This window comes from Euprymna scolopes, chromosome 13 (assembly GCF_053919585.1).
Source record: "Euprymna scolopes isolate OS-2025 chromosome 13, ASM5391958v1, whole genome shotgun sequence".
Taxonomy (NCBI): Eukaryota; Metazoa; Mollusca; class Cephalopoda; order Sepiida; family Sepiolidae; genus Euprymna; species Euprymna scolopes.
This window is the reverse complement of record NC_136494.1, coordinates 92324539-92348597: the sequence shown is the minus strand read 5'-3', so window position 1 is coordinate 92348597 and position 24059 is coordinate 92324539. Positions and strand designations below refer to the sequence as shown.

Below are 24059 nucleotides of genomic sequence, written 5' to 3'. Positions count from 1 at the left end.
AATTTTGAAAATAAGCAAGAATTTTTTCTGGTTTACGACCAACATTTGACTGAAAATAGCTTAAAAAAGGGTAAAAATCAGGATTTTTCATAAAACAGTGCAGTTTCATGTTTTTTTATGCCAGATTTGGATTCTGTACCCTCAAAATATCGGATAAGTTGTCTGGATTATGAAATTTCAGCAAGAATGACAAGAATTATCTGGATTTATGGTTTAAACAGTCATTGTAGACTGTTCAAAATTACGGAAAAATGGGCAAGTTCAAATTTTTTCAGTATGTTAGAATTTAAATGGTTCTCGGCAGTGATTTTTTTTTTCACCCAAATGGATTATGATAGCTTTTTTGTGTCTAGATTCTTATTTTTGAAGGATGAGAAATTTAATTTCGGGTCTTTTTTGCAATCTTTTGTTAAAATGTACCGGCTGGGGGCAAATTTTGGGCTTTTTTATGGAAAAAAATGCTCATTTTTATGGTAAATTTTGTGAAAAAAAAAAAAAAAAAAAACAGGTCAAAAACTTGTTCATATGTTCCATATTTTATAATGAAGTAAATTTAGGGCTGTTGACATTATCTAAGGGACTTATTTAGAGGTTTCTGGAAGAAATTTTGAGCAGTTATTCAGGTGTACACAAATTTACTCCTTGGTAAAATCACTGTAATCACAATTTTGCAAAAATTCGAAATTCATGAAGATCAAATGGGCATATCTTGAGAAATAATTGGAGTTAGAAGACAAATGAGCCCATTTTTTGCAACCTCAGACTCTGAGCTATTTAAATACATAGGTTTCATAATGATTTGAGGAAGTTGCTAAAAATCCATATGTCCGCTTGCCAGCCCATTGTGAATAGTGTCCATTGTATTTTACAAAGACCAACTGACCCAAATGAGATAAATTAATAAATACTCTGAATGTAATATGATGCTACATAGTTCAGTATAAATCCTAAAATCACATTGTAAGAGACAATCTTTATTTTACTACTCAGTTCAACACCTTTTAGCAGACAGTGTTCTTTTTCCCTATTTCTTTCGAATATTCCCTTTATACTCGCATCATTACAGCAATCATCACATTATTATAATGCTATTCGAAAATGAGGCTATATGAAAGGAAGATCAGTCTCATATTCTTTTAAAGTTTACTAGATTGGCCTTTTCGAAGCCAAATTTCGATTTTTTTTTTTTTTTTTTTTTTTTTTTTAAAGCAATTTAGCCCTCAAAAATTGTTTGATCTTTTTAAAAGCATAACGTACGGACTAAGGAAGGAATAAGCAGAATATTATATGGATATGGAAAAAGCCCCCCCCCCTCAAAACAGGCGTTTATTAACGGATCTTTAGTCTAGTAGATTTAATTGAACGGGTAGATTGAATGGACGCATCTGAGGATTACATGTTTTTATTATGAACTATCCATAATGTCTGATAAAAACACAAAAAAATTAAATATGGTCAGAATTTTCACTTTGCAAGATTTTATCCTAACAGACAAATTTCTATCTGAATCTGTCAGGTGATTATCGAAGAAATAATTGTCACCGGAAGAAACCATTTTCGAAAGATCTTTGCAAACCAACTTAAGTGAAGCGGACACTGTCAGGTTATCAGCTCGTTAGTTCTTTAAGTAACGAGGAAGATCTCTGACGTGAAAGATGAGGAGGAGGAGAAGAAGGATTGGATGGGGGTAGGGGATGTATCTTACTTTTAAATTAATGCACACAATCCGGCGTAAAATCTAGAATCAGAATTCATCATTAGTACATTATGTGGTAACAGTCTGTCTTGTTAAGAATAACCCTACGATAGCTCATGGCCTTTCAAAGTTCACTATTCTTCTCTGATGAGGTAATGAGTCACATTTTCATATACTGATTTTCAAGGTAGGCATGACATGTATGCAATATATATATATATATATATATAATGAGAGAGAGTCTGTCAGTGCTCTATTGTTATTTTCATGGGAAGTGCTTGTCTGAACTGCAATCTATGATCCCCACTTACCAAACTTTTACAGAAACACTCGACTAGCTACAACCACTCTCTATCTGTGCCTAGATCTAAATTCATGTTCCACGAACAAAGCTTTTTTCTTAAAACTGCCTCTCTATGGAACACAGTTCAACTGGCCTGCTTCCCGGATGACTACAATATAGTAGTCTTCAAGTCTAATGTAAACATGTTCTTGTTGACCAATCCCCTTAAATAATCCAATTTACACCAATTAATTGGCTTTTGGGCCTTGGTTAGTGGTCACTCCCTTGTAATATACAATATGTCACAAAAGCGAGTACATCCCTCACATTTCGGCAGATATTTAAGTATATTTCTTCATAGAACAACACACACAAAAAGGACCTTTTGACACAATAAAAGCAGTTTGTGTGCAGCTTATATAACAGAGTTAATTTACTTTCTTCTCCAAATATATCCATTGAAAGATAAACATCTGCCAACAAAGTAAGTACACCCCTAAGAAACTACACCCGTAAATGTCCAAACTGTATACTGCTTGTCATTTTCCCTCCAAAATGTCATGTGACTCATTAGTGTTACTAAGTCGATGTATGCATAGGGAGCAGGTGAATTCAAATTTGTGGTGCAATTGTTGCATTCATACTAGTCACTGAAAGTTCCTACATGGCACCACATGACAAAGAACTCTCTGGGGATCTTAAAAATCGTATTATTGTGCTACATAAATATGGCCAAGACTACAAAAAGATTGTTAACACCCTGAAACAGAGCTCTAGCACAGTGGCTAAGATCATCCAATATTTTAAAAGAGCAGGATCCACTCAGAACATGTCTTCGGTAGGTCGTCCAAAGAAGTTGAGCACATATACTGAGCATCACATGCAAATGCTTTCTTTGAAAGATCAGCGTAGGAGTGTTGTCAGCATTGCTCCAGAGATTGAAGAGGTTGGGGGTCAGCCTGTTAGTCCTCAGACCATACACCACACTTTACATCAAATTGGTGTGCATGTCTGTCATCCCAGGAAGAAGCCTCTTCTGAAGATGATACACAAGAAAGCCCGCACACAGTTTGCTGAAGACATGTCAGAAAAACACATCGATTACTTGAATAATGTCTTATAGTCTGATGAAATGAAGATTAATTTGTTTGGTTCTGATGGCTTCAAGCATGTGTGGTGGAGACGAGGTGAGGAGTACAAAGATAAATGCGTCATGCCTAAAGTTAAGTATGGTGGTAAGAATGTCATGGTTAGAAGCTACATGAGTGCTGTAGGTGTTGGAGAGTTACATTTCATTGAACTGTAACATGTACTGCGAAATACTGCAGCAAAGCACGATCCTCTTCCTCCAGAAACTGAGTCACATGGCAGTGTTCCAGCATGATAATGACCCCAAACGCACCTCCAAGATAGCCACTGCTTTACTGAAGAGGCTGAGGATAAAGGGTATGGGCTAACCAAGCATGTCTCTAGACTTGAACCAAAGGTAGAGGTGTGCAAAGTTGCAAATATCCGTCAGCTCCGGTCCACAACCTGCATGTCGCCAGATCAGAAGCACAAGCGTGTGGTTATGAAATCTTCTCCCATCTTTCCTACTCTCCTTACCTTGCACCCCCTGACTTTCACCTCTTTCCAGCCATGAAGTTGTTTTTGAAAGGAAAGCGTTTCCCAGATGATGCAGCCTTGATTTCTGAAGTCACATCATGGTTGGAGGACCAACCTGGGGTCTTCTACAAAAACGGTCTCCAGAGCTGCATCAAACGATGGAAGAAATGCATAACTCTGGGTGGTTCCTATGTAGAGAAAGACTAATAACTGTGCCAAGTTTCGTTGCTCTACTGATGGGAAGTGGGTCAGGGGCATTACTTATTGCACGCAACTTGTAGTTGATGATCCATCATAGTTCACCGAGAGGAAGCTTCATATCCATCCTCACAGTGATTTATGCCACAATACATTGTAGTCCATATTGCACTGTAGAGAACCTATTGTTGATTTTATGAAATTATTTTTTAATCGATGATTAAAATGCAAAAGTAAAGTATCAGGCTTCAATTGTGCTCTAAACAGATACATTCATTTCGGACGCACCCTGTCATATTAAAGACTCTACAATTGAGTTTTAATGTCTGGCCTTACCGTTTGTATGGTAATAATAGCTTGAATTTAGGGTTAAAATGAAAAAGATAAGTATTATGGGGCAATTGTGCTTTAAATAGAAATATTCATTTTGAACGTGCCCCTGTCATATCAAAGAACCTACAGCTAATTTTATATGTTGGGCTTTTCGACTTGTGATATAATAAAACTTCTCAAATGCACTTGTGATGTTAGACTGTTTAAGGTGTTAACTTTGGTTGAAATCGCCTGTTCCTTCTTTCAGCGGATTATTTTGATTATTGATACTTATCGAAGATATTCCAATAACACTGCCAGGCACATAAAGTATCTTTGCGTGAATTTTCATAAAAATCGGCCCAGCCATTTCCGAAACAATAGGGAACAAACTCAAATATACACACATAGTTCCTTTTATATAATAGTAAAGATAGAGATTATATTACCTATATAATAATATTTGTCAATTTTATTCAGGATTAAATAATCCATAGATGGTTGATATGCCGAAAAAAACAAACCAAATTAGACGAATATTAGAAAAATAAACGATTTATTCGGTCAGATGATAGTCTTGTAGCTGAAAGCTAAAAAAGAAAAATAGCGCATAGCTTAATTAATACTGTTAAACCATTCTAAATGTGTTTGTCTCATTGACACTTTCATCAAAACGAACTATTTTCTCCAAGAAATCCTGGTAGTGTCAAGTCTATCTGCTTTGTTGGCTTTTAGTTATCACAATTTAATAGGGTCGACCCTTTCACTTCTGTCTGTTTTTTTTTTAATTCCTACACATAGTGTTCGGTCAGGCACTGTTGTTGGGAGATTGTTAAAGTTTGGTTAAATCAAATTGATTTCATTTGTTTCTTTTTATAATTGTTGGTAAGATATTAAAGAGTTTGTTGCTTTCATAGAATATATCCTTGAAAACTCTACTGCCTGTATATATTTGTGAGCAGCAGGGAAATGTTTGGCATCCGGTAGTATGCCTCATCTCCAATTTAAGCAAACTGATAAGAAAATTGTAAAAAAAAAAAAAATAGCTTATGCGTTTCCTTTTAAGTCATTGCTGTAAATGATGCCTTTTAAAAATGTTATCTGGTTAGGTTCATCAGCGGAGAAACGCCCCCGGGGACACAACACTACTTCGTTTGTGAAAGCGATCGCAAAACGCACATAGGAATTCAATACAACGAATGCATGTGTTCATTGGCAAATAAGAAATCTAATTTGTAGCATTGTCAATCTTCAAAGATATTCTTGGAGATTGGAAACTTTCGGCTCGGATTTAAGAAGAATCTTGTTCGCACTTTTGAGTTCAGATCAATCTGCTAATGATCCGAGTTCAAAAGATGTTAGGGTTGATGTCATGCTGAACCCTAAGGTACTCGAATAGCATCGAAACAAAAAAAAATCTGTTAACATGCAATAAAATGTTGCGTGGATGTTGGTTTGACATCCATCGTCTTTGATTATCGTTCAGAGAAAGATTCCCTTCATTTTCCTGCGGAATAAAAGTCTTTTACGCTTAATAAGCCAATCAGGATTGACACATTTGTCAAGAAATGCAGGTAGTAAAAGAAGAATTTAAGATTATATTTCAATAATTCTATTATGTGGCACAAGGCAATGAGAAGTGCTTTTTTGTGTGATCTCAAACGAAACTTGAGGCCGATGAAGATAGCACTATATTTTCAACCAAAACATTATATGCAGCTTAAAGAGGCTCTTGTCTACCAAAACTCTCTTCATCCCCCGAAATTAGATCGAATGTCAAAACAACGCAGGCCTTTGATACTGGAAAGTTAAAGGTAAAATCATCTGCTAGTTGAGAGCTAGTAATGGCGGTTACCAGAGACTAGCAGGTATGTGAGGTTGCGTGATGAATATGGCAGGAGTTTGTGAAATTAGTAACTGCTTTTTATTTATTTATTTTTTTTTTAGTAAAATTTTTGAAATTTAAAAATTTTTGAAATTAGTACTGCTTTTTTTTTTTTTTAAATGTGTGTATGAAGATAGTGACTAGGCTTAGGATGCTGTAATGGTGAATTTAATATGCAAGTGAGTTGAAGGCGAGTGATAAAAATACAAATTAATTTTGGCATAAGGGGCAGTTTGAAATTCGTCTCGTAATGCATACTGAGGATGGTGTAACAAAGGAAAGACGAAAAGACTTTGGTGCCTGCCAACTAGTGACTGAAAAGAGCCTGAAATTTTGACGACCATTACAGTCGAAATGCTACAGCCGATTAAATGGCATATCAACCCGAAGAGGAACCTTAACATCTCACAGGGACTACGAGTGACTTTTGTCCCTTCTCGTTTTGTTGAACTCACTTTCTCATTTTTCTGTCATCAGGTAAGGAATGGTAGCCATTACACTACCCATAAATGAGACGCGCATTTGCTGCTTGCCACTGAGTTGCACTTTGGTTTGAAAAAAAAAAAAAGCAGTGAAAAAATAAATATTTTTATAAGAGATGTCTTCACTTTTATTTCTTAAGTGTTCAGTTTTCAGCTGATATAATCCTTCATCCCGAAGTCAAATTAATTCTTTGCAGGGCGTTAATGACTAATATAAAAAAAGCCACTAACACTGTTAGCAGCAGCAGCAGTATATAACATGTGCAGATGACCAAGCCTGGTTTGTGATGTGACATCACAGCAGAGACAAAAGGACACACTTGGATGGAGAAGCAGTGTTTGGAGAAGCAGAGGTATTCGAGATGTGTCCAAAGAAAAGGTGTTTGGGATGTGGCTGATGTGTAGAAAAGCACGTGTTCGAGACACGTGGGTGACGTCACAGTAAAGACGAAAAGTCATACGTGCCTGGAGAAGGATAAACTGTTTATATATCTAGAAAAAATGCCTTGTTGGAAATATCAGATATAAAGGCATTTGTTACAAAAAAAAAAAAGTGCATCACGTTTTTTTCCCCCTTTCGTCAGTTTCCTTGTGTTAGGTTCATCAAAATGTAACGACATCGTTACAAAACAGTGTACAACGTTACATAAACCGTTAATGCAACCGACCTTGAGAATCTAAATACAACGCGGGGGTCCAGAAAAAGGGTCAACCGCTGCTTAGAATAGGGAATGTGACTATTAAATGGAACAGCATTGATGACTTGCACAGACCATTAGCAATGATTTGCCACTGATAATTTTTCTTTCCAATTAAGATCTTGATGCAGTCTGTTCTATTTTCATCCTTTCAGACTCCCCACGACAACTTTCCATCGCATCAGGATGTTTTTCAAAAGGAAGGGAGGTAAGATCGTGTATTTCTTATATCTCTATCTCTACTCTTATATAAAAGTTACTTTGTGTGTGTGAATTCCTTCCTCATAGGTTCTGCAACGGCTGAACCTTTTTTTTTTACAAATTTCACACAAAGGTAATTTATATTTCTGGCAGTGTTCTTAGATATGTTTTGTACAGAAATACATTTAATAAGTATCGAAACTCGAAAAAAATCCGATTTTTAAAATAGTCTTTCTTCCCTTACAGATAAAAAAAAAAAAGAATTTTTATAGGGGAATATTTTACGTTACACGAGTATAACCTTGGCGGGTATAACGTAAGATATTTTCATGTAAAAAATGTTCTTTTTTATCTATAAGAGAAGAAAGACTAATTTTAACATCGTCAAGGCTAAATATTAGCTGACGTGATATTGTAAACAAACACAGACGAAATTTGATGAACGACATTATCATTATTATTTATTTATTTATTTTGCTAATTAGTCCACCGGGTAAATTATTCCTCGTAATACATAATATTCATTACAGGATTGATTCTATAATAATACATACGCAATCTGCATAAATTAAAATATCATGCTTAAGCGTATTTTACAACCAAGCAACGCCAGGCACCTAGCCAGTATTGTTATCGTTTGCAAAAGTAATTTCAATTCTGTTGGGATTGTTTTAATGATCCCTTTTTCTGTTTTGCTGTATTTTAACCTCAGTGGCATTTTATCTTTTGGTTGACCAGCATCATCTAGTTATGCGAGTTGGTGTTTGTACTCGAGGAGTTTTTATATGCTAGACATTGTCAGTAGTTCTGTGATAATTGCATTCGGATTTGTCTGACATTAGAAATGTAGATCTCAAATTCCATTTTTACTTTGCATTCTCTCAGAGCCTTCATGATCATTTGAACCAATGCTGCCACCAAACATTATTTTGTATGAAACTAACCCTAAGACGAGTTTAATCGACTTCCTCTGAAAGAGGAAATTTAATGGGAGTATGAAATTCATAAGCGATCCCCAGTCACATGTATATCCTCTTAGAGGAGATGATAATCCTGTATTGAATATTATGTATTACAAAGAATAATTTGCCCGGTGGACTAATTCTCAAAATAAATTGTTCTTGCAACTCTTGCAGGGAGGTGTTGACGTTTCCCTACGTACATCGTCTGGTATTCCAAAATTGGTCACCAATCTGGTACTGACCAGGCTTAACCTTGCTTAACTTTGGTGATCTAGCACGAACTGGTGCGTCAACATGATTATGCCGTATTTTTCTTGTATGCCATATTTTTCATGATTAATAGTAATTTTATATTGATTTTTATCCCTTACGTCACACATTACACTTGAAATGCCAAGAGTTCTTGATGTTAAGTTGATGTCAGTGCATTTCTGTCTGATGGATTTTGAAAACTGTAAATGTTCATTATTTGTAGTCATAGTTATAGAACAGCAGTAGCTGGCTGTATCATTTAAATTTATAGCATACTCTACATCCCAAGGGTTTTCATACAAGATCTGACGGAATTCTGACGATTAGTTTTGGAGCATGTACGTATTTTGACTACTACTACTACTAGTATTATTAATGTTTTGACGCCCTTATCCGTCGCCATATGTCTCAATGAAAACAATTATAATTATGCATGAAAAAGCTGCAAATCTTTTGAAGTTTCTGCATGCAACAACTGGATATTATCAAGTCACATCATGCAATGCTGCACCATTTTCAATGCTAAACGACACAACATTTCAGGCGTGTTCCGAACTGCATATGACGATTTCAAACGCAATGGTTATTGAAAAACATGTTTAGTTTCATTATAAAAAAATCTATACAACAGTTTTGCATGTCGTTTTTTTTTATTCTTGTATAAAGTTCAAACGAGATAATCATATCTCGTTTCAGATTTTTGATGCGTTTGTACATCTCAGTGAGAAGCTTTGTCTGTCGGACATTTTTTTTTATATTTGACGTTGAATTTTCGTTTCGTTGTTGCACGTCTAGTTTGAATGAACATACCTTAACAACATCCTTTAAATCATTACGATGTGTATAAAACATTGAAGGAAGGAGAACCAAGCAACTTTTGCAAAAGGAATAGACGCTTTTCAAGAATGCGTTTTTTTTTTGGGGGGGGGTTGCAAATTTTTCAACTTTATTTTTACTACTTGAAGCACATAATGAACCGTAATTTCAAAGTCGGCATACCCGCTGTCTCGATAGAACTTTACCAAAAAAAATATTCTAGTAAACTTGCCTGAATCAGCATAGTACGACTTATTTACTACTGATGTCTTTATTTATCCTTCTTTCTCTTAAGTCAATTCTTATCACTTCCTCTCATGTTTTCCTTGACCTTCACCTGGGAACTGACCTGCTACCTCAACTGCTCTACATCTCCTAACCCAAGGATTTTCATTCATTATTTCAATGTAGCCATACGATCAAAATCAACTGTTTTGCAAACATCTCTTTATACTGTCTGAATTTAATCTTCCTCTGAAGTCATCAGATCTAAACCTACTAATAAAACTCGCATTACACATCGATTGTATCATTTTCGCATTATTTCTCTCCATGCAACCCATGCCCTCAACCCTCACTAACCAGGTTTTACTTTCATACATCTCACTTTGTACACATGCCTGATAGACTTTTTCTTTAGTCTTGGTATTGGAGAAAAAGGTTTCCATGTTGCCAGTTGTCAAGGAGGGACTAAATATTTTTTAATGCTGCAAAGTACGTTATTATAGTACTAGTAGCATGGCATAACAATAATAAATTAAAAATGGCTAGTCAGAACCCGAGGTTGATATATCATCTAAAATTTTATTTAGATCAACTACCAAGTTAGCGTCATACGTTAGGCAGGCAAGAATACCCGGTTTTTCCTGGATTAAAACTTCATAAAATGTAATTATTCGGAAGAATTCTGATCAGGAAAGAACGCATTTCGCATGATCTTGGAGGAGAGTGCTTTCACAAACAGCAATTGTCTTGTTCTGTCTATAGTTAATCCCTCTAAATCTTGCAACACATTATGTAAATGTAGTGTTTGCTTGCCATATACTCAGAAGTTAGGAGTTGAATGTCAACCGACCTTGATATGCAGATATGTTGTAACATAGGGAGTGTCCTGATGGGATCAAAATTGACCTCAACTTTGAGAACATTGCTGGCGTCCATATCTCTAAAAGAAATTCAGACACACGTATAGGCACAAGCATATCACGCTCGTTATAAAGTGAGATATGTTTATTTTATATGTACAGGGTTCACTCCTAACTTAATTAACCAATCATTATGATTTTTAGACCACAGCTGCTAGGAATAAGAGGTCAAAATTTGGGCTATATTTAGTTTTAGTTTTATGCAATGGAGTTGAAGAAGTGGTGTTTTTTTTGTTAAAATTCAGATACCTTCGATTTTATTAAGGGTTCATTAAGAGGTATTAAAAATTTAAGATTATTTAAAAAGGGTTTTAGAGAGAATAATATGAACACAATTTCACATTTGAAAATTCAAATATTTCAGATTTTTATTAAATTTAATCCATAGTCATTAGACACCAATTAAGAAAGATTCATTTAAGACCCCATAAACTTCAACCTTAAATTTGGGACATTTTTTGGAAACCAAATTATAAATGGATTTGGATCAAAATTGGAATAATGCTTCTAGATATACGGTTTGGTAACTTCTCTTGATTTTAATGTTTGTAAGGGGACAGAAAGGGAGGGGACATTTTAGAAGGTTAGAAAGTGAACCTTGTGTTTACTTTCGATAAAGTTGTAACTCTTGCTTTTCTTATTTTGTTCATTTATGCTCGCATATCATGAGCAGTGGTTCCAACAAAGGAGGAAGAATTGCTGTTCTCTAGGTCAGAATCTATCGATTTAACACTAACCGTTGGCTAGTTTTTTTTTTTTTTTTACCTTTATGTAATATTTCTTTTTTTTTATTTTAGCTTCATACATCAAGTGGCTTCACGCCTTATCTGGAGTTATTTCTATAAAAAGTGGTACTAAACGTTTGTTTGCGGAATTACTTTTATCAACTCTAGAACAGACATTCTTCTAGTAACACGCACACACACACACAAACATATATATATATATATATATATAGTTTGTGAAAGTGTAGTCTCTGGAAAATATTTACTATTATGGTATACCAATCCTTTTAAAATCAGAAGCTCGATTTTCTAGATATATAACAGAGCATAATCCAAAGTCCAATATTTTATTTATCTTACCATGCAGAAGTTCAAATTTAATGTAAACAGACATCTTGCTGCTTAACTCCCTGTAACTTATGTTCCTGATAGTAGCCCCCTATATCAAAGTGGTACTGTGCCTTGTTTGAGGTTAAAATGTAAAAAAAAAAAAAAATAATAATATTAATTTTTCCCAAATATATAACCCTATGCCCTCTGGGATGCATCTGTCGCAATCCTAGTTTATGCGGTCATATTTGTGATATACCCCTGGATGTGTTCGTCGATCCCAGTTCATAGGAACATAGATGCAACCCAGCAAGGCTAAACTCTTAACCGTCTAGTGGTAGGCCCTTCAAGGGTGACCTGACTCTCACTGGTTACTGGAAAATACCGCTCTGATACTCAAGGCACGCAAAACGTGCATGACCCTAAGTCTGTGTGGCAACACTGTTTACTTCAGCCGTCGCTTTGACTTCGTGCTGAATTTGGTCTGTGTCTTCCATCGTCTGGCGTCAGGGTATATCTGAAACGAACTGTATCCTCAGTCAGGCTGGCATTCGATAAGTAAAGAGAAACTCAGGGTCATTTTCTTATAAACAAATAAAATAATTATTCATAAAATATTCTTAAGATATACAGGGTACACTTGCATAAAGTTGAGTTCTTTGGGTTCTTAACGGCTTTTTGATGCTGATTGTTACAAGTAGATTCGTTCAGACAATCTCCCAGCTAGGAACAAGAGCTTTTCAACAGCTTTTCTGGGGATTTCTGCCCCTTGGGCTAGAGCCCAGAGGGCGATGCATTCTCTTCAACGCTAGTCAGCCTAAACTCCTATTTCTAAAGCACAATGGTTTTTATCGAATGTTACTTCCAACCACCCTTCTCTTAAGGTCATTCTGTTTTCCTCTCTAGAGATTACTCTTTCCTTTCTTTATCCTATTATCTTATGTTCTTTTTATTTTTTTCTTTGCTTGTGGATATCTTCTTTCTTTATCTCTCTTAAATTCTCTCTTTCCTTTTTCTTTTCTCCTTTGTCTCTCCTTTCCAACCAAATATATGCTCGTCAATTCACTTATATATCCACAAAAACTGGCTTATCAGTTAACTCTCACATTTTTCCAGTTTCATTTGCTTACTTGATGGTCTGACACTTAACTAGACCAGGTGGCCTTATGGCAATGTCTTCCTAGATATCAAGGCAGACCCTTTGTCGTCATGTTAACTTTACTGTTCTCTTCTGTTTATCATACTGGCAATAAAGATGTATTCCAGACTTTGAAGAAAAAAATGAATTCCCTTAACCCCATGTCAAACACACCACCTAACTCTTAGCCTGTAAGCAAGATGGATTGGTGTTACCCGAGCATGCAACATCGTTATAATAAAATATATATGTACATTTTACAAATCTGTTTCATTCAAGGAAACAACTGATATTTGTATGTCAATCCTGAATATTTCCCCTGTGGACTCATCAGAAAACCAGAAAGTCCTCAGAGGGAAAAACGCATAATGATGTAATAGGTAAAATTCAGAAAGAACAAAGACAACTCGCATCATTTCATTTCCAGTAGGCTTACATTTTCTCCTAAGCTAGCAATCGAAACCAAAACATATAGCTCTCTACTACATTCGCCTCTGAATATTTCGTCTACAGACTTAAAACTTGATATTTGGAGCTCAGGAACACTTTTGATTTGGCTTTTAGTCTATAAAAATAGCTTCTATGGGGTTAAAATTGAAAATAAAAGTTGGCCTTGGCAGGAGTAAATCGACAAACTTCTGAGCATGTGTACATATCTATTTTTAGCTTGAACTTGCTTAATTTTTAGCATGTTTTTATCCATCTGGCGATAAACCAGACTCACGGTGGAAGTTGAAGCACTAAATAACTACCCCGTTGAATCAAATTCTGTAAAATTCATTTTTGGTTACAGATTACAAAAATGTTATATAAAATACCTTAACCAATTTTTAAGTAATAGTTATTATATAATGTATATAAATTAGGTTTCATACGGAGGGTGACATTTTCGAGTTATATATAAATGCAAAACTCATTTTTTGAATGAACATTTACATATTTTAAAAATATTTTTTGTCAAAACAAACCTAGCCTGATATAAACGATCAAAGGGTGTCGTAAGTTTTAGTTTTAGAGTTCACTACTTGTTCTACTCTCTCAAATACTCTCAAGAAAAAATTGGGCGATAATTTGGATCATAGATTTGTTGGTTGCTTTTTTTATGTTTGTAGTATATGAGATGACCTTCATTCGAAACCGTCGTAAGTTTGAACGTGGACAATTTGTTTTTTTTGTTCATCTACTCATACTGTGGATCCATACCTTATGAGTTATGTTATCTACCATGAAATTTTCAACTATACGTGCATCATGTTGCATGACCTTGAGATGATCCATGGAATCTGATTCTTCTGGATCATAGATTATCACGGAACACTTATTTTTAGCGGATGACTTAATATCTTCTCGCCAATGATTGTGCAAAGGCTTTTTCAGATAACGGGCATGTTGGAGTTGCAGTAAGTTTTATTTATACATAGGCTATGTAATAATAAAAAAAAAACGTTATCCTTCGAAAAAAAAAAACAACCCAAAAAACCTTTTGTTTAAAATATACTAGCACGCCGCCTGGTGTTGTATGGTAATAAAATAATAATAAATAACATGATAATTTATACAGATTCTGTATTTACTATTATAGAGTCAATTATATTGATTATTATAGTGTACCTACTATATAGTAGTGATTTCAAAAGTTTAAAAAAACATATGACTTGGGTGCGATCAGATAGAATTGCAACCAAAACATGTATCGCTGTACCGTTATTCGTTACCATCTGATCCAAGTCCACATGCATATCAAAACTTTAAAAATTAATGTAGTTAAACATTTAAATGTATATTTGCGCATAACTAGAAAATACACGTTTAGTCGACTTATGCCTAGAAAGTTTAAATTTTTAAATTATGACCTCTTAGCAGTTATTTTTACCGGATACAAACGAAATCTAATTTGTTCCACAAGTCGGAATCCCTTATATATCAAGGTCCAAATCGGTAGACCAAAAATTGACAGTAGTTTAAGTAAATACCGTTCTGCACACACACGGACAAGGTCACTTATATATATATATATATATATATATATATATAAATTGGTGTCTTTTCTAGAATTGTAACACAATCGAGATATATAAATATTTTTGGACTAGGGCACAAGTGAATCGTGTTTTACTTAAAAATTTTATTTCTAAGTAGAAATAAGCAACTAATTTAGAGGTTAAAGAATACAAAATCACATTCGAACAAGAGTGCGCCTTCAATTATTAATTGAAGTAAATTGTTTTATTTTATCCAATTTAAAAACAACCCAAAGTCAAATAATGTTAAAATTCTATAATTTGAAAGAAAAGCAGTGATTGGTCAAACCTGTAGATTAAACAATCTAACTGTTTGGATAAACCTGTAGATTAAACAATCTAACTGTTTGGTCAAACCTGTAGATTAAACAATCAAACTGTTTGGATAAAAAATAATGGTGTATACAAAAAAAAAAAAATCTTATTACATTATCCGATTTTTAATGAGTGACAGAAATGATAGTTTCCACTATGGGAGTGAGGTCCCTTGTCCCTCGTAGCTAATATCGCTAATCTATACACCTATCTCTGACATTGATACTAAAGCTACACCTCGCTCTGACATTGATACTAAAGCCTACTTTTTCTATTTAAAAATTAAAACAACCTTCTTATATTCAGTCATGAATATGCAAGCAACTACATGATATAAACTAATTTGCATCTTCCTTAAAAAAACGAATTTTCATTGATTAATTATTCATTTTTATAGTTTCTTGTTAGATTATTGGTTTCATTTCACTATTACGTTTCATTCTATTTATCCATAGTGTCTACATCGTGCATAATTGCATAGAATTTAGGATGGAAACATTCTAGGGCCTAGACCTGTTATATATATATATATATATATATAAGTGACTTTGTGCATGTGCGAAATTTCTCCACCAAACTCCTCTCTGAATATGTGGTCTACAAACTTAAAACTTGGTAGATAGAATATTTGGACCTCGAAAACACTTTCGATTTTGTTTTTATCAAGTTGACAAGGAAGATCTTGCAGTTTTTAAGTTTTAAATTTAGATGAACATATCACGGCTGAACCAAAAATGTATTAATCAAAATAAGCACCATTAGAATCAACACACTTTTTCCCATGCAAAACAAGTGACTTCATGCCAGTAATGAAAAAATCTTGTGTTCTGATGGTAATGAAGTCGCTGGAAGTGCTTGTGATATTGCTTAGGTTTTTGAAGCATTTTCAGATAGAAAGTTGTCAAGAGGAGAAAAGGACATCTCCTACGAGGCTACGAAGTCTATTTTGAACTCTATCAAGGCAGGACAAGTCCTTTTTAGCAGCTCCTGCCCAGATGTGGCAACAGTATTCCATCCTTGGACGTACCTGGCTCTTATATAGATAGAGAATAGCATCAGCAGTGAGATATCTACTGGATCGATAGAAAGATCCCACCATTTTTCCAGCGGCCTTGGCAACAGATTTGATATACGTGTTCCATTTAAGATCAGGAGTAATGGTCAAGCCCAGAAGCTTGTCAAAACTTGAGGCCTCCTGAAGACGAGAGCCATTCATTTCAATTGATGACAAATGTGGATTAGAATGTTGATGATGTAAAGAGAGAAGCTTGGTTTTAGATGCATTAAAAGTAACCAGTCACTCCTTTCCCCATTGTACTACGTGCTCAAGATCAGAGTAGAGAGAATTGGAGAGAACTTGGTCGTTTACTGTCTTAGATGTGGTACCATAAATGGTAGTGTCGTCAGCATAAATGTCTACAAATGATGTAAGGATATGATTTGGAAGATCATTAATGTAGATCAGGAAAAGAGTTGGGCCCAGGATGGATCCCTGAGGGACACCGGCATTAATACTGTGAGCTTCTGATTTTTGCCCCTCAACTACTACTCTTATGAACCTATCAGAAAGAAATGATTTAATAATTGAGAAGACTTTTCCAGCTATACCATAGCTAGCGATTTTATGAAGTAAACCTTTATGCCATACCCTATCAAAGGCTTTAGATATGTCAAGAGCAATTGCCCTAGAAAGATTGCCACCGTCGAGAGATTTGCTAATCCTATGCGATATAACTGTAAGCACATCTGCTGTAGATCTAGCAGAACGGAAACCATATTGAGTGTCACTAAGAAGGTTATTTTTGTTGAGATGTTTGATTACTTCTGTATTTAACACAGATTCTAGCAACTTACTCATGACGCACAGGAGACTTATTGGCCTGTACTGAGAGGGGGATGAGCGATCACCTGAATTCTTAAATACAGGGCATACTGATGAGATTTTCCAGGGAAATGGGAAACTATTCTCCTTAAGACAACGTTTAAACAGTTTTGTAAGTATGGGCGCTAGTTCAGGTTGAAGTTTTTTGAGTACTATAATTGGAATACCATCAGGGCCAGTTGCTTTACTGGAATCAAGGCTTTTGATTAGCTTCGCAACATCATGTACAGATATACGTATATCACATAGCGTGTTTTCTGATACAGGAGGAAATATTGGGGGTTGCTTGCCTCTATCTCACAGAAGAGATGTTGCGAGTTTGTCTCTGATGTATCGTTATTTTCATGGAAAGTGTTCAACTGAGCTTCAATCTATGGTCCCCCCTCGCCAAACCTTCACAAGAAACACTCGTCTAGCTGTAAACACTATAAATAATTTCCCCCACTCTTTATCTGTGCCTAAACCTAAACGTAGATTCCATGAACAAAGCTTCTTTCTTAGAACTGCACGCCTGTGGAATTGTCTTCCGTTTTCCTGCTTTCCGGCTGACTACAATATGGTTGTGTTCAAGTCTAAAGTAAATAAGTTCTTGATGGGCCGTTCCATATAGGTTATTAAATTTGCCAAATTTTCATTACTAATGATTACTATATTGACCAATTTCTACTGTACACTCTTTAACCCTTATCCTTGAGTGGCCTCTGGGCCTTGATAATGTGGTGATGCCTTTGTAAAAAAAAAAAGAAAAAAAAAAAGATGTTTGAAAAAGTGGTAGTCGGGCATTCTTGTGGTGGAGAATTGAGCCTTTTCTGTTGATTAATGCTGGGTGCTGTTGTCGAAGTTTCTGATGCATTTCATCCATTTCTTGACAGTACTAATAGTTTCACCTGCATTAAAAAAAACTTATGGGTGGGACCAGTTACAGACCAGCAAATAGTCAGCATGATTTCTTTTGGTGCAAATCTGGCTTCAGGAAGTGTTATGGAGCTTTGTCGACGTCTAACCACTGAGCTGAGCATCGCCAGTTTTAAATAACCCACTTTTCATCACAAGTCACAACCCGGTTGAGAAACGGGCTGTTCTTGTTGTGTAAAAGAGAAGATGACACTTCATAATGGCGTTTCTTTTGGTTGCTGTTCAATTTGTGAGTCACCAATTTATCACGACTTTTTGCTCTTCCAATCTCTCTCAAGTGGTTGGAAATCGTTGTCTGTCAATTCAGAAGCAAGTTCCTGAACAGTTGTACGTGGATTGCCTTCGGCTAAGGCTCTTAATTAATCGTTGTCAGCATCTGATGGTCGACTACTCCGCTCATCATCTTTGAACTTTCATCGTTGCCACGAAATTTCTTAAACCACCATTATGCTCTGCATTCAGTAGTGGTTCCTGGGTCAAATGCATCATTGATATCACAAGCTGTTTCAGGAGCTTTGCGGCCTAGGTTGAATGGAAATAAGAAAATTAAGCAAATTTGCTTTTTTTTTTCATCTTATATTCAACATTCTGAAAAGACGTAATTGCTTTAAACAATTGTAATTCAACCAATTAAATAGAGCAGAAAACCTTTTTCAAATGATATATAAAGTAAAGGCAATATAACGAAAACTTATTTGGAAATAAATCAGTTAAATCAAAATTAAAAATTCTTCAAGAACTTTCTTCTCAACCTAATAGCTTGTAGAAATAGCTAATAATGCGTCAAAATTGAAAAAAAAAAACAGTTGATCTTGGCAGGAGTAAATCGACTAACTCCTGAACATGTGTACATATTTAGCTTTAGCTTGAACTCGCTTAATTTTTAGTCTTTTTTTATCCATCTGGCGATATATCAGATTGTAATGGCAAAAGCTGGGGCACTAAATACCGACTAAGGCTGAAGCATTGAATGTCTTGGTTTCGATTCCAGCTAATGGCATTGAAGTCATTTTTTTTCAACTTTTTAAATGATTATTATATATATTGTGTACCAAATAATAACATGATGTTGTCTAAGATGTTTCAACTATTTTTACCTAACTTGATTCCATAAATGATGTCACTTTTTTTCTCTCAGATCTAGTTTTTTCTGCTATGGTATACACCCTTGTGTAGGAAGCCGATAGCTACAATAAAAACAGGCATATCGAAGAAACATTTTTATGTTATTTTAAGACACATATTCATGAAATTACACCAAAATATTCACAATTAAAGCTTAAGTTGTAAAAAATGTAAAGCATAAACATCATCACCCTTAAATTTACTGATTTTCTTGAATGAGGGGGTGTGGCATCCTCGCGCTTGATAGACCAACAGTAGTCCGTAAATATGATGGCATCCCAGCGACCTTTATAGCGAACTTCCATATCGCTGATGTCTTAATGGAAGTGCTCCCTTTGCTCGTTATTCACATCACGTAGATTTTCTGAAAAACTGGCAAGATAGTTGTGCAAAAATGTAACTTGATGCTCATATTTGCACCCAGTTAATGGAGACCTATGAGTAATATTTCAACAAGCTCTTTGTAGTTGGGTGCCTTTATTTTTCTTTAGAAGAATTTTACTACATTTGTAAACGCCGTCCAGCCACTCAATTTTACAGGATTCATAAATTACAGAAATTTATGTCATTCATTAAATTTTGAATCTAGGGCCCATCAAAAATTCCAGCTTTTAATTTCTCTACAGTTAGGCCTGGAAATTTCATGCAAATATATTTAAAACAGTTGCCATCTTTCTCAAGAACCTTCACAAACTATTTCATGATGTCAAGTTTTATGAGAAGAGGAGAAAACACAATTTTGGAACGCTCAACTAAAGGAGAAGTCAGAACATTGAGAGAAAGCCAGGTATCAGTTCATATATTTCAATCTCTTTTTTTTATCCAGTGCACTGTTCTTGCCCTGCTATTCCACAAACACGTGAAGCGAGGAAATTTTATGTAGCCACCTTGTAGCCCAAGGGGAAACCCAACCATTTTAAAATCAACAAATATGATTCATTGGTGCTGTCTGTATTAAATCTTTTACAAAACAAATTTGATTTCATCATATTTTTTATAGAGTCGTTCAATGGCCTACAAGAACCGTTGCCAATATAAGCTGCTATTGTGAAGAACAGATTTGAAACTTCTTTTGAAACTGTCTATAAAAAGGTGCCAATCTTAAGAATAATACTGTTCGACACCAAGTTGCCGCAGCAGGCCAGCAATGTCTTTGCAATATATGTTATTTTCCTGAGCAAAATATGGAAAGAATTCAAGATGGCATTTTCTATAGCAGGTTATAAAAGTTCCAGGCTGATGCATATTTATTCTTTGAGTCTTGAAGCTAAAAGTTCAGAAGATTGTTTGGAAAGATTGAGATCTTTAGTCAGATCATTAAGTTCTCCTTTAGAAAAAAATTGTGGTAGTAAAGAAAGAGGATAACCAACATCTGAAACAGTGGCTTCACTACTGTCAGTGCACAAAACAGAGCCTCGGTCTTCTTCAGGACCAGGCAATTCAAATTCGGGCAATTTGGAATACCAAAGCTGAGTGACTTTCTGTCTTTTTTGTCCACTGTCAAAGGTACTTAACACATTGCTTGCATACAATATGGGGTGCCCATGCCTTATCTTGATCACCCAACATTACTTTGAAATAAGCAAGATAAGCACATTTCACAAATTCACTGATCCATTTCCTGTTGGATCGCAACAAATATAGCAAAACACATTTAGATTGTTTAAACAGCATTTCCTGGGGGATGATGTAGCCATGCTTAATTTTTGCACCGAATATCTGCAACGACAGTAATATAATGCAGCTTAATTATTTCCTGTCTGAATGAAATCTTAACATCAAGAGACTAAACCTTACTTTGACCCAGAAATCAACAAAAAACATACCACAATCGATAGGCCTATTTACTACTCTGTGTCCACTTCTAACCGACTACATACCTCACTGTATAGCAAATTTGACTTTTACTTAAAGGTTTGTGATGTCATAATCACAATAACAACCTACAATTATAATCATGAAGCTAGAATGTATATAGAAACATACCTAATGTTCTGTTGTCGCACGCACCTAAGCTTCAGTCAAATAAACTATGCTAAAGTATAATGACCCTGAAAATTAGTACATACATAATCCACAGGTATATTTCCTTAAAGAGAAAAAGTAAAACCGAGAGAGAAAAAATAGCGGGTATGAGAAAGTAAAAATAAAGAACAACAAACAAGGGTAAGAAAATGAAGGAGTTAAAGAAATCAAAAGATTGAATAAGTTCCTATTTACAATGTCTCCCCCCGGGACAGAGTATGACACGAGAGTCGTTTTTTAATGTGGAGAAAAGGAACAAAAATAATGTTGCATAGCAAAGTAAACACATTGTCCAGTGGAAGAAATGAATAAAACATGCCGTTGGGAATAAAAGCGGATAAAGAAGAAAGGGCTTGCTGTGTCGCCAGTGGTTGCAAAATGGAAGTACATTACAGAGGAAATTAGGAATAAAGTATTTTTTTAGTTAAGAGTAACTTAAAGGGAAATGATGGGTTCAAGACAGGGGGCAGAACACCTAATTTTAAGGTTAAAAAAGAAATATCTCAACTTGACCTGATGAGAAAAAATTATGATTTTCAGAATCAGCACCCCCCATATTTGTCTAGATTGGCTTAAAAACCTTTGGCACCAAAAAATGTGTTGGCCAAAATAATCAATAGAGAATTTGTTCTAATAATCAATATGAAATTTGCATAGATCAAAATATAATATTTAAGCACATTTTGCAATCGGACAATGTCAGGGGTCTTACTAGTGCAATATAAAATTGAGAAACTCAATTGGAAATAATTTTTTTTTAATAACATGTTCTAATGAAAACTCTTTTTCTCAAACTAGTATTAAGTATATAACTTGTATTAAAAAGCTATCAACACTAAACATCCGAGAAAGATTAGTTCCACGTTTATATATATATATATATATATATATATATATATATATATATATATATATATATATTAGTGGCCTTGCAACTAAATCATTATATATATATTTCCCAAAACCTAATGGCCTTGATGAAAAGGAGACTAAAACTTGTTGCCATGGTTTCAAATGATCTGAAATAACAGTTAAGGGAGACTTGATTCCAAATATTTCTCACATGTTATATCTTCCTACTTTTGGAAATAGGGTACGATTATGAATATTTCCAGTATCAAATAATCTTTATACACTGTAAAATTTACTTTACGTATGAAAACCAAAGAAGGGAGACATAACATATGAGAACTATTATGAATCAAGTCTCCCCTTGTTGTTATTTCAGATCATTTGAAACCATAGCAGCAAATTTTAGTTTCCTCTCCATCAAGGTCAGAGGTTTTGGGGAAATATCAGATATTTTCTCTCCTCTCTATCAAGGCAAGAGATTTGGGGGAAATATATATATGTGTGTGAGTGTGTGTGTGTACCGCTTTTCAGTATTTACTTCAACATGAACAGAGCTAGATAGTTAGTTTTGAAAATATATATGGCATTTATGAACACCAAAATCTCTTAAACTGTAGAAGCGAAATAGTAAACAGCTGTATCCACAGAATAAACTTTGTCATAGACTAGCAGTACAATAAAAAAAGATTAATAATAAAATGCATATGCAATTGATGGCAACTTAAATCCCTTATATAATACATAAAGTATAAGCAAAATTATAAACAAACGTATCTAGGCACATCCAAGTTAAAACAAGGTCATTTTTAAATTAAAAAAGGATAGTTCATTACTCTTTAAAATAACACTGTGCAACAAATTTGAATTGAAAAAAAAGTACAAGACATATAAGACCTGTTTCGGTATAAGAAAAGTATGCTGATTCCAAATCTGACATTTATTTCTCTGGATTAGGTACCATTTTCATGTACTTTATTATTAATTATTTTGAAAAAAAACAACACCGAATTCACCAGTTTGAACAACATTTGTCCTCTTAACCCTCTTGTGTAGAGTGTCATCATCCTTTTTTTAAATTCCAGCAGTAGTCTGCCAACATACCAGTGTTCCATTTTCCTTTAAAACGTTTTTCTATTAATGAAATATCTTGATGGAACCTTTCGCCATGTTCATCACTCACATGGCCAAGATTCTCAGCAGAAAAATCCAAATGAGAGTGGAGCACATGAACTTTTAGAGACATGTTACATCCCATATCATGAAAATGATGCAATAGATCATTCACAACTTGCACATAGTCTTCTGAACGATGTTTTCCCAGGAAGTTATCACAAACTTTCTTGAATGACTCAAAGGCACATTTTTCTTTTCTCGTGAGATGTGTGTTAAAAGTTTCATCAAGAACAATTTTTCGAATTTGGGGACCTATGAAGATACCTTCTTTTATTTTAGCTCGACTTAATGAAGGAAACTTTTCTGCAAGATATGCAAATGCCAAGGAATCCTTGTCCTTGTCTAGTGCTTTCACAAACTGCTTGAACAAACCGAGTTTAATATGCAAATGTGGTAAATGGATTCTATCACTTTGCAGAAGTGGTTTGTGTTTGATGTAATGTTTTCCTTGCTCAATTTCATCTCTAGCAGGCCAGTGCTTGTTTACATAGTGTTCAGCTCTTGCTCTAGAGTCCCATAAGCACAAGAAGCAACAAAATTTAGTATAGCCTGGCTGAAGGCCAGTGAGCATGGCTATAACTTTGAAATCTGCACAAACATGCCATTTATGGACTTCATAATGTATGCTTGCTAAAATTGTTTTTAAATTTTCATATGATTCTTTCATGGTTGTGCTGTAAGCTATAGGAACAGATGGCAGGGTGTTCCCATTGTGAAGCAAAACAGCTTTTATGCTTTCCTTGGATGCATCTAAGAAAAGTCGCCAGTTGGTGTTATCATATTGTATTTCCAGCTGTTCAAAAAGTCCAACAATGTCATTGCAGAAGCATAAATCATCTGTCAAAGTGAACAAAACATGCAAGTTTCGTGCACGTTTTCTGTACAATGTTATTTTCACACCTTTTCTAAGAAGATTTCGTTCTTTAAGCCTTGATGCAAGAAGTTCACTTTTGTCTTTGGTTAAATAAAGATCTCTGCATAAGTCATTTAGAGCATCTTGAGAAAATAGTATTGGTTTATTAT

The 24059-nt window shown here is 34.9% G+C and overlaps 1 protein-coding gene across 1 annotated transcript; it reads left to right on the top strand.

Annotated features, from left to right (window-relative positions):
- Positions 1–2643: 2643 nt before the first annotated feature.
- On the top strand, positions 2644–3102 carry LOC145292297 (uncharacterized). Its single transcript, XM_080138623.1, has one exon. The coding sequence runs from the start codon at positions 2644–2646 to the stop codon at positions 3100–3102; it is 459 nt and encodes a 152-aa protein (XP_079994749.1).
- The last annotated feature ends 20957 nt before the right edge of the window (positions 3103–24059 follow it).